Raw genomic sequence first — 20,618 nt, forward strand, 5'->3', positions numbered from 1 at the left:
AGTCTTCAACTACTCACACTTGGCCAAATGCTCCTCTGTTATTTTATTTTATTTTATGTTAGCACATAAATACTCCAACCCTGAGCTGCTCCCTGTGCCTGGAATGACCCAGAGAGGAGAACCGGACAAGGCAGCAACTGCTTGTGACCCAGAGCTCTACTACAGCAGTGGTCTCCTAAACCCACTGAGAGCTCAGCACAGGAGCTGAGTTGCAGCAGACAAGACCAAGTGAGCTGGAAAAATACTAGGTAATATTCACATTTGAAGGAAAGGAATTGAAACCTTTCATGTTTGCTGAAGGTCAAGGTCTCCGTCCATTCTGGAGTCTGGAAATGCAGCTGCCAACATAAAGGCAGCTTACAAAGCATGATGGCTTAGGAGCAGCTGATTCTTTTGAAAAACATTTCCAAGTTTTTTTAAATTTTAGTACAGTTTAACTTTCATAATTTATAAAAAAATGTATTTCTGCTTGCTGTCATTCCTAGGTAAATATGTAGTTTGGAGTCAATAACAAGCAGATACAGGAAAGATGTTTACAGTTAACTATTAAAGAAATCCAGTTTCACTGTTCATATAGTTTTAATTGCTTTAGCTGTGCTCCTCTATTGCTATGGAAACATTGTATCTTGATACTAATTTTCCTCTTCTTTTTTGTTGCCAGTCCTAAGAAGATACTTGCTAAGAACACAAACAAGTAGAAAACCCACTGTCATACCCATTTCACACCAACAAACCAGAGACAAATAACATCCTTTGGCTGTTAGATGCACTCAGGGACTCCAGTGAAAATTTTACACTTGAGGATAGTACTGCCTTGCCCAACTAAGGACTTCCAGATCTAGCCTCAAAGAACAGTTTTCTTATCAAAGAATCGCAAAAGCAATAGAAAACTGTTCTAATTACTCACTGGGCCCAGCTAATGTGTTTTTGGAATATTCACAGGTCTCTCTGAGAAGCCTCATTATGCTGAGGCACTCATCAAATTATTCCTGACATTCAGATTTTCACCCCCTTTCATGAAAACTTTCACAAATAGCAGTTGCAGTAAATACAGCATTTACTGCACCCTGATTATGAAACAATACCACATTTTGTATGTACATTCTCTATGCTGGATGTCTAAGGTAGTGTATAGGGGCACTCTCAATGGCTGTAGATTACCTTGAAAACGCCTGTAGAAGGTAAGCAATTAGGTAAAAGAACTAGGTTTTTCTTCCTAAATAGTTAATACAAAAACCCCCAAATTACAGACCCAGACGGGTTTTGACCAGATTTTTCAGAAGTAACACCTATACTTACAGAGCAACACAGTTTGCAAGGATCCCAATGGGTCCAGTGAAACCCAGGGAGTGAGAGATCCAGTGACACGACACCACTCTTCAGGGCAGGAAGCATTTGTACCCATTGGAGCTTTGGGGAGAATTTTAATTTAGAACATAATAAAAGAAACTGGAATCTGTCCAGCCACTAGGGATTAATACCATTAATCTTAATAAAATCCCACAGCACTTTCTGTAATACAGATAAGTTCTTTGAACTGGGTTTAAACCCAAAGATTTTGGCTAGAAATGTGGAAAGAGGAGGTGTAAAGAACTTAACAGTAGAGTTTACTACACAGAAGGTGTTGAATTTGTAGAATATGATGCCTTTGGCAAGCACAGTAATAAACAACTGACATGTGCAAAGGATTGTGAGGGGACATAATTTACCAGCAACAACAAAAGTCACTGTAAATTAAACCATCATGTAGATCAAACTCTGCTTTGTGTTTCCTCTCTGCAAATAAGCAGATGTTGCAGCAACCTTTTATCTGTATCAGACTTCCAAACCATTACAGCTGTGCATACCCCAGGTTATTTAGTGATTATAGCCAGCAGTCTGGATTGGCTGTCACACAAGCCATCAAAACCTCAGGTAAAACATTACACTTGTATGTTTTCTGCCACGTTTCATGAATTAAGGCAATGGTAGTATCACCCTTTGGCTGTGAAGTTGTTTGCAGCTGGCTTTGACAGCTTCCTTCTCAGAATCCCAGGTTTTTGTAGTCCCAGTGTGGAGTTGCTAAAAATCTCCCTCAGAGGAATTAAGTGACATGGCTGTCCCCGAGCTACAGACCCCATCAGTCAGAGTAGCATCTGGAATTTGGGCATCTATCTGTCAAAGTAATTTGCTGTTCTACCCCTACATGAACCGCCGACAATATCTAGGTAGTCCACATTGGCATGAGGGATAATGTTGATTTCCACAGGATTTTGTAGAAATAATTAAGAAATATTAGAGAATGCATTGCTAAACAGGGTGTCAAGAGTTCGCTGAGATTTCTATTTTTAGTGATACATTTTAAGTGGTTTTAGGCATGTGGATTTGCCTGGGCAATTGAGAGTAATTTGAACACCTGGAAAATGCAACATTTAATTGAGCTGCTACTGACTGTGCGTCATGGCCTCCTTTATGATTTACCAGAACCCCAGGAGAAGCATGCTCATGTGTGGTCTCATTAGCAGATTGACTGTTTCTGCTCTGTGTTTTACTGCTCATCTCTTCCCATGGGAACCTCTTGCTGTTTGAAGAGCTTCAGACAAAGTTCGGTGATTTTCAAAGACAAGGGCATTCTTTATCTTTACCTACTCTTTGTGAGGAGAGTACTGAAGGAATTGAGCTTTTCTTCATTACTCCCGCTGTATACTTTTCTGTGGGCAGCTGTGAATCTCTGCATCAAATAATTCCATGCTACAGTGTTATTGTTTGGGAGAGACAAGTTGCTGTCTTATGAGCAGTTCCCTTAGAACAGGTATAACCATATTTTACTTCCATACTGGCAATGATCCCATCTAGTATCTTCCTAATCACTGCCTGCTGCAAATTTCCCGGCAGTTTTTGCCATTTGGAATTTAAGCCAGAGGACAAATAAACTGGTGGGACTTCAAAACCAACAGCCAGATAAGTGACTGATGCTTTTCCATATTTTGAAATCTGTTAATTTTTAAGTTACAGGAAAAGAGGTTCTGAACACACAGCTGATCCAGATAATTTGTATGCAGCCATTTCAAATGAGTTGGCTGAAGAGGTCTCCAGATCTTTGATGAAAGTAGATAATAAAACTTAAAAAACAGAGAAAATTTTAGACAGCTGTAAGATACTTTTTTGAAATTATAAACAGTGAGCAAAGAAAGTAGCTAGACATCAATCCTAACCCACATAATGGGACTAGCAAAATCTTTCACCAAAGAATGACAGTATTCTTACCAATATAATTGCAAGAAAATGGATTTCACTTACTGATGCCCCACTTTAACAGATTACTTCTGTGATTAATAAGGAAAACACTGTTAAGGTAACACATTTAATTTTCTCTGAAAGCGTTAGTCACTCTGCATTACTATGGCTGAATAGTGCCATGTAATACAGACCACATTCAATCAGCATGGTCCATATTAATTGGATTGAACAGCACAATGACAATGTTGAAATACTGGTCATCATTAAATAAGGATTTTTATATCAAGGCTTTTCACAGATTGGTTGAGTCACACTGCATTTAACATGGGACTTCTTAGTGATCTGAAATAAAGAGCAGAATTCTGCTGGTAAAAGTTGCAGGTAGTCAGATAGCAATAAACATGAGCATGGATTATTAACACACACCAAGGAGGGATAGCAAAAAAAATGGTAATTGAATATATACCAGCCTTACTGGATTTAAACCAGAGCTTGAAGAGGCTACAGGTCATTTGCAGTCTGGTGCTTAAAATAAGAGTTGGGTACTGAAAACAAATTTGTTCGATAAAGGAAAAAGAAACACAGCAAACAGGATACCACAGAATTATATTTATGTTGTACATTTGTCTTCACATTGCAACATCCACATTGTTCATTTTGTGACAAGTATTTCTAATAATTTTGAATACATATTTACTGTATAATACATTTTACCAAGAGGCACTTCCAGTAATTCTGGCAAAAAGAGCTTCATTATAGTGTCTAACTTACAAAACAGTAAAAATAAATAATGTTTATCTAAAAGATTTCTTTTCCCTGTACAGAATCTATTTTGTACAAAACATTTATCAGCCAACTAAATCACTTAACAAATACTTGTGAAGAGAATATATTAAGTATTGCTACATGTATCGAGTGCAAGGTACTAGTGAAAGGAAAAGAATTATTTTGTTTATGAAAATCACCTAAAAATACAAGGACTTGTTCCTGAAGTGTTTAAAAAGGAGAAGTTTGGTTACAACAATATTGACAATATATAAATATAAATATAAATTAACATATGTAGTACTTAGTGAAAAGAACACTGTGTTAAAAACTGGTGTGTACAAATCCTGAACAAGATGGCACTTCTCTGCACTGCCACTTTGGCTGGCAGTTATTCTTTAAAATATTGCTTCAAAAGAATTAGAAAGGTACACAAAACCCTTTTCAAATAGAGCCATTTCACTTCTCTTTCTCTCACCTTTTGAAGTGAAAAAAATCAAGGACGGATTAATCTTGAAGTGCACAGGTGATTTGTGGAGACTTGCTACTAGAGCTGAGTCTGAATGAGCATATAAAATAATCAAAGGCTCTACAGAGGGACCTGGACAGTCTGGATGGATGGGCTGAGGCCAACTGTATGAGATGCAACAAGGCCAAGTGTCAGGTTCTGCACTTGGGTCACAACCCCATGCAGTGCTACAAGCCTGGGTAGGAGTGGCTGGAGAGCTGACTGGTAGAAAAGGACCAGGGGGTTTTGGTCGACACCCGGATGAACACGAGCCAGCAGTGTGCCCAGGTGGTCAAGAAGGCCAATGGCATCCTGGCTTGTTTCAGAAACAGCGTGACCAGCAGGACCAGGGAAGTGATCGTGCCCCTGTACTTGGCACAGCTGAGGCTGCACCTCGAATACTGTGTTCAGTTTTGGGCCCCTCACAAGAAGGAGGACATTGAGGCACTGGAGCATGTCCAGAGAAGGGCAGCAAAGCTGGTGAAGGGTCTGGAGCACAAAACTTATGAGGAGCGGCTGAGGGAGCTGGGGATGTTTAGCCTGGAGAAGAGGAGGCTGAGGGAAGACCTCATCACTGTCTACAACTCCCTGAAAGGAGGCTATAGTGAGGTGGTTGTCTGTCTCTTCTCCCAAATAACAAGTGACATGACAAGAGGAAATGACCTGAAGTTGTGCCAGGGGAGGCTGAGACTGGATAATAGGAAAAATTTCTTCATGAAAAGGGTTGTCAAACATTGGAACAGGCTGCCCAGGGAAGTGGTGAAGTCACCATCCCTGGAGTTATTTAAAAGATGTGTAGATGTGGCAGGTAGGGACACAATTTAGTGGTAGACTTCGCAGTGCTAGGTTAATGGCTGGACTTGATCTTAAAGGTCTTTTCCAACCTAAATGATTCAATGACTCTATTCTATAATTGTGTCTGAGGTGCAGATCTCCAGGGTCCCAGGTCAGGAGTCAAACATCAGAGGAAAGTATGTAAGGTGCATTCCTCAGTGTTTTGTGAAGTAAAAAACCTTTGGTTGGCCTTATGTGAATTTGAGAATACAAAATAGTATCATTTGGCCCCAAAATCTGGTGGAGGATCAAGTGCTTTAATTATACTGACACTACTAAAATTTTCCTTCAGAAAGGGTTTGACTTTGCTGGATTAATTTCTGGGTTACTTTCACCAAAATATTTTTTTAAAAACCATAACTTGTACATAGTATACATACTTTTATATTGTTACTCAGATGGCCAAACTGTACTGGAAAATACTTATTTTTGAAAGGTACTACTTCCACTACTGGAGGCAAGGGTTACAAAATGTGTTTCTGTTGGAAAAATGTCCTAGATGTTCTTCTGTAAAAATCACTAAAAAGAATTAAAAAAACTGCCACCCATTAGTGAAAATATTGATCTGTTAAGCTAACATAACCTACAGTATGAATCACGTCTTTTTAAAAAGTGAACTTAAATTACTTTCTATCATGCAAACATCTTATATTGATTACTCAAGAAAAGACGACTTTAGAAAAGTAATGACCAAATGTAAGCTGACATGGTTGAAATATTAAAAATATCATCAACACCACAGAGCAGTTACAAACACTGTCTTTGATCTTTTAAGATACCATCTGCAGTACTCTATTAAGGTTTACAAACATCTAAAAGTGAAAATTTTGCATTCAAATAGAGATCGTCATTGTGTGTCAGAATCAGGCAGGAATTCTGAAAAGGAAGGATAGCTTTAACAGATGGTGGGCTTTCTACCTAAAACAGTATATACATGCATGACAAACCCTTAACTGTTTTCTCTCTGATCAGATTCCAAACCTTTTCTTTTTATGAAAACTTGGGGACAAAATGGCTAGGTTCATGGGAGAAAAAACCCAACAAAACCCAAAAAACTCAATATCCTTTAAATAAATATTCAAAACCAAAGAGCAATTGCTAATTCACATTAACTGTTTGTATGTGTTCACTGTGGTAAAGGAAGACAGCACTGAAAAACAGCACCTAAGCCTGCTGCCTTAGGGCTATCGCTGGGAGTAAACCATGGTGAGGTGGGTATAGAGTTGGGTTACTTTAAGGTAATTCTCCAACTACTTTGACAAAAGCCCTCTGAAATACGACATTTGTTCTTGACCTCCCACCATTTTCTGCCCCCCATACTGTGCCACCCATGCTATTTGCAGGCCAAAGGTGCAAGCGCAGCTCCCTCTGTGAGCTCAAGGAAAAGCAAGATAACACGTGTCTGCCTCACTGGGGTCACAACATGTGCTGTGTTTTGCCTATTTGATCTGATTTCTATGGTTTTTGAATCAGGACAAGAGAATTCAATCACAAAAGGATACAGGGTCTGCAGCTGTGGCAAATATATATATATTTATACCTTCTCTTTTGCTTTTACACAGATAGAAAACAGAAATATTTGGATTTCCCCATCTAATTCACCATGGGGATACACCCCTTTCCATGCCTCCAGATTTCAGTGGTGCTCTTTGGTGCGCACAGATCCCATATGCCATCAACAGCAGAACAAGTCTCATCTGTTGTCCCATTTCCACATTTCAGAGATACCACAAGCACAGCTTTGGAAGTAAGAAACGACTATCACAACTAGCCACCTGAAAAGCTCTACTGAAAGAATTACAATTTTTTTTCTCTAGCACCAAGCAAAGTTCTCTTTAATGAGGGAGAATTAAACTACTCCAGCCAAAAATCCTTCTTGGCTTACTATATCTTTCAGCTCAACAGAACATGACCAAGGCCAGTTGGTTATACCTGAACTCATCACCTTCCAGAAGGAATAGTTTTCACATACACAAGTGCCTGGGGAAATTTTTGCATACACCTCAAGTGACGTTGGCAAGCTTCACAATTCTTACTGTTGTTTCAGTTTTATCAAATAAGTATTGTTAGCAAGCTCGAGCTTTTGGCCCCTTCCTATCATTGTGAAAATGGAGTCTCCAGAAATACACCTGTGCTCTTCTACCTGCAGGGTCCTGAGGAGCTTGTATCATCCAAAGAGTTCAAGCAGGTGCTCATGCAGGCAATGTCTGCATCCTAACAAGCAGGTGTGATGGATTTTTCATCAAGAGAACACCTGCCTGCTAGGAAAATCCCACTAATGGCCTCTGAATAAATCATAATTAGGAAGTAAATGGACTTCCTGCACTGCTCCCTCCAACACTGGGATTCAATAACTGCCACAGCAGGGGCTAAAACCCTGCTTTGATCTACCTCCAGAGGAATGTTGTTTTGCTAAATGAAAGTGATGAAATTCAAAGAAAGCTTTAACATACTAAGTTGCTCTCTAATGTACCAGTGCTATTCTGCTATAATTCAAAGCTTGCTTCTAATAATATTTTTTTGCTAGCTCTTCCAATGATTGCTTAAGACACCTGTCACCTTAATTTCAGTTATTCCCTTATGTGTTCAACAACGCTTCACATACATTTTTTCAGGAGGCCTGGACGCTGACTGAAAACACATCATAGATATATTTTCTTTCCACCTTCCTCTCCAATTTCCTGACTCTAACTTCTGCTAACATATTAAAAAAAAGTCATTCAGACATCAAAGGGTGCTCTTATTTATTGATTCACTTAAAAATATGAAAGATTCATCCTAGTTAATGGGAACAATTCTCTTTAATACTGCCACCATTTTGCCTAATGCTGCAACATCAAACAGTAATTAAAACCCCAGAAACTCCACAGCTACCTCACCCCAGTGGGATTACATTTGGTTTTGAAACAAAAGGAAAATTGCCCTCCCAACCTATTGACCACCTTTCTATCAGATAGTTCATCTCTGGAATGAACCCCAGCACCTCTGCGTTGTCTCTCCCACACCTGAATCACGTAGTGCATCTCTCTGGGGTATCTGCTGGTCAAGCAACTTGTGTCTTCTCTGGATCCCAGTCCTGGGCACAGCAGGGTTTGCTGGGCTGCCCAGGCTCACACTGACTGGCACACCTGGCTGTGCCTATGGAGTGTCAGTGAGAGGGTGGACTCAAGCCTGCACCCATCTTCATCAACAGCAGAGTTCTGCAACTCATTTCTGATGCACGGCTTGCAGCACTGCATCAAACACCATCTGGAGGAAGCAGCTCATTTTTAGAGGTGTCAACTACATCAGCTCAAAATTAATCATGTAACCTCAATGTTCCCTCAACAATTAGAGCATAAGGAGTAAACTATGGCCCTTTGAACATGGTAGAAAATACTACTTCTAGACACAGGTGGTTTTGGGTTCTTGGAAACCAGAGTTTCAGACTCCTCCTAAGAGAAAAGGTAATAAAATACATGGTTTGGGGCTTTCACACTCTCTACTATCATGTGTTCCTTCTGCAAGACCACTATAATGAGAGAGATTATATTCCACAGTAAACATCATGTGACTATCAAGAAAACTGGGAATATAGTGACAGAAGAGTTTATATATGTTTGCCACATAATAAGCAAAGTGCTTTGCTTCCTGCACTGGCAGCTACAAGCACAGCAAAAAGCCTTCCACAAAAGGCCACCAACTGGCATTACATGGAGAAAACAAAATATCCAATCCGAAACAACAGTCAAACTCCCTCCCTGTTGTTAAAGAACCAAAAACTAAAATATGTAAATTTTTTAGCTGTAAAACACTGTTCAAATAGGGTTTGCTTTCTTTAGTACATAACAGATCTCTTTGCATCCTGTGCACACCAGAAACCCATATCAACATTGTGAACATTCCCATCTGGAAGCTGAGCACTTTGCTGACAGAATGTAAATCTTCCTCTCCTTTTTTCCCAAAATTTTGCAGAGGTTGTGGTTTATTTGGGGTTTGCAACACCAAAGGACTGCATAAAGCAGGAAACCATCGAAGTTTAGCCTCCAAAAGGTTGCTGCAACTGCAGGTCAAAGTTTTGCCTCCTTTGGACTAGAAATTATAAAAACACCTAAAAATTACCTTCTTCATTATCTACTAAAAAACCCCGAAGGAAAGAAAAAAAATAGTATTCAGATGTTTGATAGAAAAACTTTCTTTTCTGTTATATTTAAGCCAACCTGGGAGATTTCCTGCTTATTGCCTGCCAGAAATGAACTGCAAAGACTGAAAATCAGCTTCATAAGGAGTGGACACCTGCAGAAATTGGGTTCTACTAGTAACTATTCAGAGTGCAAAAAAAAGTCACTTCTTACCAAGTTAACCACTCCCAGCTACTTAGCTTCCCTACTGGTATTTCCCTCCAGTTTGGATAAAATCTACAGTCATTCTGTTTTTAAGCCTGTCAGCAATTCCTTTCCTGTAAAAGACTCGAGTTAATCAAACTGCACCCACAAACAGGCTTCTGCAGCAATGCAGCAACAATTTGTGACAGCTGCATTGGTGCTACATTACGAAAGCTTAACAAATTAAAAGCTGGAGCTGTCAGTTTTTCATAGCAAACAAAAATGATGACTGGGAAAAACATAACAATTCAATTCCAGCACATTTTTAGAATAATTTTTCATGGTTCAGCCCTCTGTAGACCTTCTTAGAGGATTATGTGGAACTCTACTTGCAGGATTTGTAGTCATTCTTGAATGCCTCTTCATAATTTTACCAGCTGAGCACCCACTTACACTTTCTGCAATAACTTATTTTTCACTTCTAGCAAATGCAATATAAAAATCAATACAAAAAATCCAGTTCCAGTGATCATGCACTGAAAATATGGAAAAAAAGTGTTTGGCAATGTGGTATTTTAAAGCGTCTCTGAAAGTTTAATTTTTAAAGGACAGAATGAGGCATATTAAATTCTTCTCATACTACAAGGTACACATCACTTGTACAAGAAAACCCCCCAATAAAATTATTAATCAAAGTAAATAAAGAGGTGTGAAAACAGTGCAGGCTGCAACTGGTGGAGACTTGCCAAGATCTTGGAGACATCTTTTTTCTTTTGAATAAATTCTGCTGTATCTTTTCCCTTTAAAACAGTAGTGCAATTTGGATCTTTGCTTTTCTGATTTCACTGAAAAACACTTACTAAATATTTCTGCTGCTAAGAGAGCATTCAGAGCCATGCTCTAGAGCCACTCTGTCTCTATGGAATGGAAACACAAAGCAAGAAGAAACTCTGAAGTCACAACACATGTGCATTGGCTTTGATAGTGTTTTCCAACAGTTTTTGTGAAGTATCGATAGGACCATGAAATATGGTGAATGTGTAACAATAGCAGAGATCGGTGGATGCAATGTCAGAAACTAAATATAGAAAGGACTTCTCCTCCAAACTCTTCCTTTCACAAGCATTCTTACTCACACAAGCAATCCTCTTCTTGGCAAGGGATCGAAATACAAAAAGCATACGTAGTCAAATGATTTTTGAGAGATACTGAACTTCATATATATATAACTCTTTTTGGGGGAAAAAACCTCTAAATTGTGTGGTATTGGTTGGTACTGCCAGTCCCAAAGAGTTATTAATATTTTAAAGTCTTGATCCTGAAGACCACTGGCTTTTCAGAAGGGTCTATACAAATTACTCAAGACTGTCTTTGTTGGGTTTGGAAATGGCTATACTGTATAAAAATGTTTTTGTATTTATTTCTTTAAAAAATTAGCTTTACAAAAAACTTTTCCTCTTTTTTCTTTTTCTTTTTCTTTTTTTTTTTTCTTAAAGATATCATTATCTACAGGAACCCATAAAAATTTTTCCATATTTACATCTAGATAGCTAATCATTGACAAATAAAATATCGTGAAATAAAATATTGAAAGTGAATACCCAACCTTTTAAATAGACATTTGGCTCACAGCATAAACAACAGAGAAAACAAATAAACAGAACAAAAAAAAAATCTGCTTTTCTTAAAGGTCTGATCTTTTCCTTTCTCTTAAAAAAAAAAAAGAAAAAAGAAAAATAGTAAGTATATTGGTGGGATCAAACATGCTGCTTCTAAGCAGAATGCCATCAACAAACTGCTCCCCATCCAGCACCTCACACTGAAAAGCCAAGTTCTTCGAGGCTCATGTGAGCGGTTGCTGAGACATATGAGTAACTGGCCAGGGCAGGACTGGCACCTGTCCCCCACGCTGCTCCTAATGCATCATTTGCTTTTTGCTCCAAGGAAGGGCACGGTCCCCACACTTCCCTTCTTTTGCTCTCAAAAGACATAGTTTATCTTCGTTCTTAAACGATAAATTTGGCCACTGATGCATGGAACAGTAGGAAGATGACAGTGTGTCTCTAGTTTCTGCAAACGCACACACATTTGCTCTCCTTTCTCTCCTGCCCGAACACACACACACTGCCTCACACAGCCATCCACGCACTCAGAAGTATATAGAGGGCCAGGTCCTCTCAAGGGGAACAGACCAGCTTGTCACACAGTCCCTCGAAACCCCCTTCAGAAAATACATTTCCTGGCAAGTCTCTTTCAGCAGCACTCTGAGAAGTGCGGAGGAGGAGGAGGTGGAGGAGCCTGCACAGCTGGATGGGGGCAGGCCAGCAGGCTGGATCAATGTGGTCCTTGCTAAAAGGCTGCTGCCTGCAGCCAGTGCAAACTGGGACTTGGAGGGCTATGGGGGACGCAAGGCTCCTCAAAATGGTCTCCGGTTCCCTTGTGGGCACAAATTCTCTAAAATTCTGTTTGTTGTCATGTATCGGGATGTGCTACAGCTAGTCTAGTAGAACTCAAACTATGGTATATTCCATTACATCCACTCACACTCGCAAACACCCCCGCACATGCACACATATGTGTTGGCAGGATGTATCAGCATTCATATAAAGCTTTGGAACTTTTATCCCTCAGCATTAAGAGCAAAAGCTACTTAACTGGTACCTTAGTGTTAACTGCAAATGTGCTTTAGAAGCAGCATTTCCTTAGATAACTTTCTTCTGTAAATATCACAGTGACCATAATATATCATTAAATGTATTTTGCTGAAGTGCGCAGCCAATAACCCTGGCTATATATATATTTATATAATTCCACCCACCCCCAAATCTCTTTAAAGAAAGTCTGTAAAAGCCGGTGTCGCAGTGTGAAAGCTTCCTTGACCATAGGAGTTTAAACAATGTATCTCACCATAAAAAGGAAGGAGAAACAAATTAAACAGCTGTAGGCGCATTATCCCACACTTCTACAGTGTTGTGTCTAAATGCTGTGCTGGCTTGAGAAAGAGTCTGTGCACGAGTCTATCTGTCTTAAAATACTGTTGTAAATATTGTCATTGGTTCGGTTCTACAGTTGTGTTCTCCTCTTCATCCCTTTTGGGCTTCCCTTTCTCCTCCTCCTCTTCCCTGATGGCCTGGATTTGTTCTGAAGATTGGTTCAGTGCAGATTGCTCTGCACCTTGCTTCTCTGTCCCAGCTAACCTCTCCTCATCCTCAATTACTTTCTTCCACATTTTATGGTTCTGAAGCAGGTGCTGAGTGATCTGGCAGTAGATTTTCCTCCTCTTGAACTTCTTTCCTGTAAAATACCATGTGACATTAATGTACTGTTTTCTGTGAGGGAAGAAGGAAAAGGGACTGAAGGTGTAGGAAGCAGACAGGGTGTATGACATATAGGAATGGCACCAACAGATTTTTAAAACCACCTTTTTAAACAATCTTGAAATTCAGAAAGCCATGCCCCTCCAGACCTCTAGGAAAGCAAACTGGTTTCCCATACAGTTTGAACCCCAGCTTCCTTCTGTCGTAGACTCCATACTGTCCTTGACTATGCAGTTCACACAGATATCTAGTGCTTGAATGATTATGTATAAAACATGTTGCTGAGCTGTTTCTGCTCATTTTTTTATATCAAATACTTAAAGATTCTGATCAAACTACTCTATAGTAGTGCCCCATCCCCTGTGCCCCATCCCTGCCCCCAGTGTATCCCTGTTGATTGCCATAGAGAAAAAAATCCTGATTTTGTTTTCTCCACATTTTACCTTTGATCTGAGCTGTGCTGTAGCAGTATAATAAACGAGCAACCGTTAGTAACCAAAGGAAGGAACCCATTTCTATGTTCTCTTTTTAAAGTCAGAGATTTACCACTCCACTATTGCAGTGGAGATGACCTTACAGCCTTTGCACAATATTACTTCTGCAACAGTTTGATCACTGAAGAAGTAGTCATATAGCCAAATACTATCAGGGAGCCCGCTTGCCTTTGGTTTTGAAGCATCAGTCCCGTACTGTTAACATGTAAAATGGTTTGCCACTGGTAGTTCCCATGGGTCCTGACAAAGCTGCACTACAAGTGCTTTTACGTCTGAAGGGTGTTTTTCACTGTGTCAGTATAGTCTGTCCAACGCAGATTGTTAACTCCTTAACAGTACAAAGCTTGAAAATTTTCCCTGGTCCTTAACAATGGCAATGGCAGTTACGGAACTGAAATAATAATCCCTCCAAAGACAACTGCTGATTTCTTTTTCAAAAAAAGTGACGCAGAGGAATGTTTTGTACCAAATAAATTTGCGTGGATTAGTATTTGCAGGTTGCCTGAAGTATGTCTGTGTCAGGATCCAAAACATTTAGCCCTTGAAGCTTTTGAACTGGAAACAAAGAGCTTTTCACTGAGCACAGACCAAATCCAACTCAATCCTTCGTTAGAAAGCCCTTCATTCCCTGTAGGAAACCTTCAGGTTTAGCACTAATAAGAAGCCCCTGCCCTACCAATGCCGCAGTAGGACATTCTCTCCTGGGTTTCCCGGGTGACCCCACATATTGCTGCTCTCTGCAGACAGCAGCGAACACTTGCTGTGGTGTTAAAATCTGACTGAATCATGAAAGACTGAGCCTATTTAATTCTTATACTTGCATCAGAACTTTGAGGGGATTACATGCTCCTGTTTAATTACAAAAATGATTTTAAGCTACCTTAAGGTTTTATAACTCTGAAATTTATCTCAGCTGCTTTAGTGAATTATCAGGACCTAGATGAGATGTTTTCTGCCACAATTATATTTCCATATGGCCGAGGTAAGGTTAGTATGACTGAGAAAATAAGCACCCCATATTTGGTAAATTTGTTTGGATATTTCAAAACTTCTGATCATTAATTTTAAGGTTTTGGAAAAGATAAAGATCCTAAAAGCACCAGGTTGAACAGTAAAGTACTATTATGGAGTAGAATGTGAAAAAGTATACAGAGGACAACTTAAAAATGGTCTGTTTACAATGTGACAAGGGTTAATAATGGTCTGTGCTTTTAACCTGAAAGCAGAATTGTTGGACTTGACTAGCAGTGATACACAAGATAAGTGAATACAGAAATGAGGTGAAAGGAAACTAAGGATTTCAAAGTAAGGTTAGACACTCCAATGGATAAACAAGAACATCCTTCATCTTTCTTTTTAATACAGTAATATCCGTTTCATGCTCTGTGGTCTCTGCTGGTTACTAATTGCATACGCTTTCTCCCAGTAGACAATTCCATAAATGTCGATCTGTCACAGAAACACATGCCTGCTAGTACAGAGTATACATCATCAGGTGCCAGAATAAACCTATGTGTGCTATATTTCTTAGCATCTGCTGTTCTCAGCAACATTTTTTGTGCATGTGAACCAGCTAAACTTAAACTATGTGCAAGTGTGTGTGTGTGTGAACAACAGCAATGATTTTGTAAATACAAACCGTATACCTCTGGACCATAATAGTGACAAAAGGTCAATTCTACACATCAGGAGAGGTAGATTTTAGTCCCACATTCTTATGTGATTTATTGCAATAATCAAATCTTCCCACTGCTCAGCTTCCCCAACAGAAAACAGGGATGATACGCAGTAGGGCATGAAAGTGTGTGGGAAAGAACAGAAAAAGTGAGGTTAAAAGAAAAAGTTATGTATCAGTACTTCACTAAGGCACTTAAGGTTGGTGCTTTCTAGAAGGATTACATATATGGGAGGGAGAAAAAGATGATCCAGAGGAAGGAAATAAAAGAATAATGGTAGGAAATTCACAGGGAGGAAGAACACGAGAGAGAGTATAAGATAATGCATGCTGGATTAAACTGGTGAAAGAAATAAGTTTGCAGTTGCAGCCTTTTCTCTTAAAAATCACTTCCAATGAAGTTCTTCAGATCTTCTTTTAAGGTACAAAGTTTTCCTCTCGCTATGACAAATATCGGCACTATTGCCTTTCTGAAGGAGAGGCAGGAGATTATCAGTTTTAATTAGTGATTAGCTAGAAGGGCCACACAACTCAGCAATGGTCAGTGCCAATTCTCTCCCCACTCTTCTCCACACATTATCTTGAAGAGATTTGCATTAAAATACTTCCATGTCTAAAAACCGTTTTACTGCATCAGCATCTCAGAGCCTCATTCTATTATTCTTGTTCATCATGCTAACTCATGGAAGTGATGAGTGCTTTGCTTGAAAAATCTCTCAACCATTGCTTGAAAGAGTTCAGTGCAGAGCCACAAAGATGATCGAGGGAGCGAAGCATCTCCCTTATGAGGAGCGGCTGAGGGAGCTGGGTCTCTTTAGCTTGGAGAAGAGGAGACTGAGGGGTGACCTCATTAATGTTTATAAATTTGTAAAGGGCGAGTGTCAGGAGGAAGGAGCCAGGCTCTTCTCAGTGATAGCCAATGACAGGACAAGGGGCAATGAGTGCAAGCTGGAGCATAGGAGGTTCAATTTGAACATGAGGAAAAAATTTTTACTGTAAGGGTGACAGAGCACTGGAACAGGCTGCCCAGAGAGGTTGTGGAGTCTCCTTCTTTGGAGACATTTGAAACCCACCTGGATGCGTTCCTGTGTGACCTAGTCTAGGTGATCCTGCTCTTGCAGGGGGGTTGAACTGGATGATCTTTTGAGGACCCTTCCAACTCCTAATATTCTGTGAAATTTCTGTGTGAAATTCTTCAACTGAAATTGTTGCTAATGTTCAGTGTTGAAATAGTCTAAAAAGCCGTCATGCACAGATGGGTGATCCACCACCAGAAGTCTCAGCTGAGGACTGAAATGCGTAGCAGCTATGAACAGCAATGTATATGAGGCCTGAAACCATGGGGCATCTCCATTACCAATTTAACTGGCTACATGCCAGCTTCACCAAGGACAGTGCTGAACCACTCTAACTCTGGAGGGGCCCACATTGAACCTTACCAGCTCATGGTCTCTATGCTTTTACAATATGGTTACTTAGCTTTTGGTCAAGAGTGAGAATCTTACTCTGTTGGAAAATACAAGTGTGAACAACTTACTGGATTCAGAATTTTCACAAGTTTCCATTTCTCCTGTTTCTTCCTCTTCTTGCTCATCAGTGTCTCCTGATTCATCACTATCTTCTATCCATTTTCCTGGCATCAGCCCTGCTGAGTCATAGGAGTTACATAGTGGTCCCACAATGTGAGTGATGAAAGATTCCTGGAGGTGTGCCAGCTGAGGAGCAGAGCGATCCATGAAAGGACTGATTGGCAAGCCCAGGCTAGCCTCTTCATCACCCTGGAGATGAAAAATAGAGATAATTTCCAAATTTACTCTCTGAAGTAAATGAGACAAAGCCATGTCACGAAAAAGAGTAATGCACATCAAACCAATTAAAAACTATGAAAGGAAAATAATTCAACTCTAACGCCACTTCCATAGCACACGAGCATGACATTACTACAGTGCCATCATGTCAAATCAAAGTTATAGCTCTTTTCTTGCAAGAGGACCCACTACCGAGAGTATGAATTTAACAAAGACGTTAGTTGATGGCTGTGCAAAATGATGCCCGCTGCCCTTGTCCTATACTTTACACTACAGGTGTGAAAATTTGAAAACTATTATTTTCTTCTTTCTCCACATTATTCTTTCTTTCTTCACATTATTTAATAAAAAACCCCAGCACTTTCTGATTTTGTGATTATTAGCTCATAACAATCTTGTAGTCAGCCACCTGTTCGCAGGGAACAAGACCGAACTTTTACAAGCAAGGGCTATCTCACTGAACTAGTTTTCTTATTAATTTCATCCTCACTAAACATGGAGAGGTCTTCTTGGCTTTGGGTCATAAGTATCTGTTTCCTAGGATGATTATAATGATCCCTATGAAAGCAGGGGCTACTCAGAATCAGTAAATCTTTCCCATAAGGCTTTTTGCTAACTTTTCTTGGGGATAGAGGGTAGAGGGGAGGTACAGGAACACTTTTTTCTCCCTCTTCTAATGATGTAAATGAAGGTAAAACTTCCCTGCAGAACCAAGTCTGCTGCACTCACTCCTCCCTACCACAGCAAAACTTCTCTTCTGTTGATCTCAATGAGTTTTCAGCTAAGTAGACACGTCAAGACTGGAAGCCACCTCCCCAAGAAAAAAATCTAATCTCCCTAATCAAGTCTGATATGCAAATTAATATTTTAATATAATACAGAGATCTATATTTGAGAATACAGATTAGAATTTGGAGAGACATTTTCAGTTTCCCTTACATTATAGATTGCCTGAATTTATCTCCTTGTAACCTAAATTTTCCAAAAGTCATGGACAATGTATATAATCAACACTCTGTAGATATCTGAGAAGGCCAAAGAATGAGAGTTAAATTTGGAAGAATGTACAAAAAATGTCTCATGTCCTTGTGTTTCATTTTTTTACTTTTATAATAACTTACCCCAAAATGTTATGTTCTATCATCAAGCACAAAATATTAGTGTTAACAAAACACTGAGACATGCCATCCATTCTTGAAATAGCAAGCAAATTAAGAAGAGGTGGCAGCTCACTCTTCTTTACAGTAACACATCTAAGATTTCCTGGTTGTGAGCTGTCAGTAGTGGGAAAAAAGCTGACTACTGAAACGTTTACAAGTTCTTTTTTATGTCCCATTAAAATATGATCTATTATCTGAAACATCGTGCAGTACGTTTTTTGATTCTTCTTAATACATCTAATCTGTCTTCAAATAACTCTGCTGAGCGTGTGGAGGGAAGAAAAGTATATGCACTGTACCAAAACGACTCAGGATTTTGAATGTTTCTATGCAACACGTTTTTAATAAGGAGTTTTTACTTATACAGAAGTTAAATTCTTCAAAGGCATTGGTTTTTATTAAACAAAATTCAAGAAAGGTATTTCATAATTGCCACAGCATAGGTTGAATGTACATACATATGCTTTTTTATACCAATTATGGGGAAATTCAAACTTCCCGTAAAATTCTCCTTTTCAGAAATGAGAAAATGAGAACTTTTCCCTTCTCAGAAAAAAGTCTGATGATTACAACCATGGTGAAGATGGTTCGATACACCTCCCATAGCATATTACATTAAAGAAAATCTGCCTTTAACCTAGGTTATATAAATTTAGAACTTAGCTTATCCTCCTTAATGCCAAAAGTAAGTCATAGGAAGAAAACAGTTCTTGATTTCAATCCCATCAGTACCCTGTCAGCATGGCAACTCATGCCATGCAAAAAAAACCAAAACAGGAAACCCACTAGGATGTACTGATTTCTCAATGCAGTGAATACACAACTTCTATTAAGACAAAACCAAAACAAAAAACTCCTAGTATCTCACTGACGACATGACCTTTTGGAATTTGGAAGCCATGAGTTCAAACACATTTGCCCACAATCCCCATGCCAAAATGAATGCTATTAACAAAGATAACATATGTGGTATTCTAAATCAAAATTTGCAGAGAGGATAAATCCCAATATATTAATTAGAGAATTAAAAAAAGATAATCTGCAGCAACTTTCAAGAACACGCAAACATTAGTAGCACACCTTTCTGGCTGATGGAAAATAACCCAGATTCCTACCATGGAACAGATACAGAGTATCTTCCCACACATGTTCCTCCCAAGCTTGATTCGGAGCTGAATGTCCAACATTTTGGTTATATTAATGTACTGGAGCACTTACTGCCCTCTGACGTTAGTTATATTGGATCAAAGGAGTGTCCTATCATATACCTGATTAGTAGGTTTTGTTTGCATGCAGTGGTCACCCACATAAACAATGATCATCACCGGAATTAAGTGAAGTACAATTTGTTGGGTGAGTTGGATTGAGAATAGACAGATATGAAGAAAACCATTTCCTGAAAGAAAATTTGAGAGCTGAAGGTTGACCACTGTTGCTATGAGCCTCACTTTCTTTCTATAAGAAAATATGAAAAGAAAAACTGAACCAACTACATATGTAATACATATAAGGGTCATCATTCTTTATTTTCCTTGGGAGCCCTGAAAGAAATGAAGATGCTTCAGGTCAATGTCTGAATTTAGTCCCTTTTCCCATTTCTTTACATACTCCAGAGAGCAGCAGTAGCAGAAAATTCTGTTTGTTCCAAACTGTAAATAAAGTAAACTTTAGGGAAGATGAAAAGTCTTTCAAAGGGATTAGTCTGTGACTTCAAGTTACTGCACAGCTTCCCTGAGAAGTCTGTGGAGTGTCTGGGTTAAGTGATTTAGTCTCGTTTCCTCTCAAAAAGACAGGATGTGGAGTTTAGTCTAAACAGCATATTCAAAATATGTTCCCACTCAGGAAACAGAGAAATATTGTGGGAACAGTCCTGTCCCTTGCACTCAGCAGGCCTAAATAGGTTATAATAAGAGAAGGTTCAATTAAGGGCTTCCTTAATACCTGCCAGAAGAGAACCAGTGCCTGGCTGTATTCCCAGGTCTTTGGAAATCAATCTGTGGCTGTCCTCCTTGTGCTACCATCAACTGAGCCTTGCATAATTAGTGCAGTTCTACTGACAAACCTTGTGAAAGCTGAAAGTGTTGTCTTAGAAAAATAAAGTATGAGCCAGGATCATATTGCAGGGAGCAGATATGGTTACTCTGTGGTAAAATGAAAATCAATGGTACAGTCGTGCTCAGTACATAAAGGTTCCGTGTGTGTGAACAGAGACATGGCCCACAGGCAAGCTAAAATAACCTGCTCTGTTCAGATCATCCCAATAAGGATGTTGCGACCAGTTGTGGAGACCACATGACAATAAAAGTGTAAGCCACCTAGAGTGACTACAGAGGAGAACAGAAAGAACCAGCCGAGAAGACATGGAAGGAAGGATGGTAAGAAAGTTTGCACTAAAGAAGACTGAAAGGTAGAAATTATGACTGCCAAGAGATGAAAAAAGGAAAGGAACACTCGTTCACAATGTCCATGGTAAGGATAGTGCCAGACTGGAACAGTTAAGCCTGTAGAAACCCCATCATCAGACATCTTTGAGG

General features: G+C 39.3%; 1 protein-coding gene across 1 annotated transcript in view; it reads right to left on the reverse strand.

Annotated features, from left to right (window-relative positions):
• Positions 1–12,679: 12,679 nt before the first annotated feature.
• PDE3A (phosphodiesterase 3A, cGMP-inhibited) overlaps positions 12,680–20,618 on the reverse strand; it is an 89,736-nt gene continuing 81,797 nt past the window's right edge. The window contains exons 14-15 of the mRNA XM_010179460.1: positions 16,654–16,894; positions 12,680–12,924 (exon numbers count right to left, since the gene is read on the reverse strand). Coding sequence (XP_010177762.1) covers positions 12,680–12,924; positions 16,654–16,894 — 486 coding nt within the window. The remainder of the gene's footprint in view (positions 12,925–16,653; positions 16,895–20,618) is intronic.

Source organism: Mesitornis unicolor, unplaced genomic scaffold (assembly GCF_000695765.1).
Source record: "Mesitornis unicolor isolate BGI_N332 unplaced genomic scaffold, ASM69576v1 scaffold1952, whole genome shotgun sequence".
NCBI classification, from domain to species: Eukaryota; Metazoa; Chordata; class Aves; order Mesitornithiformes; family Mesitornithidae; genus Mesitornis; species Mesitornis unicolor.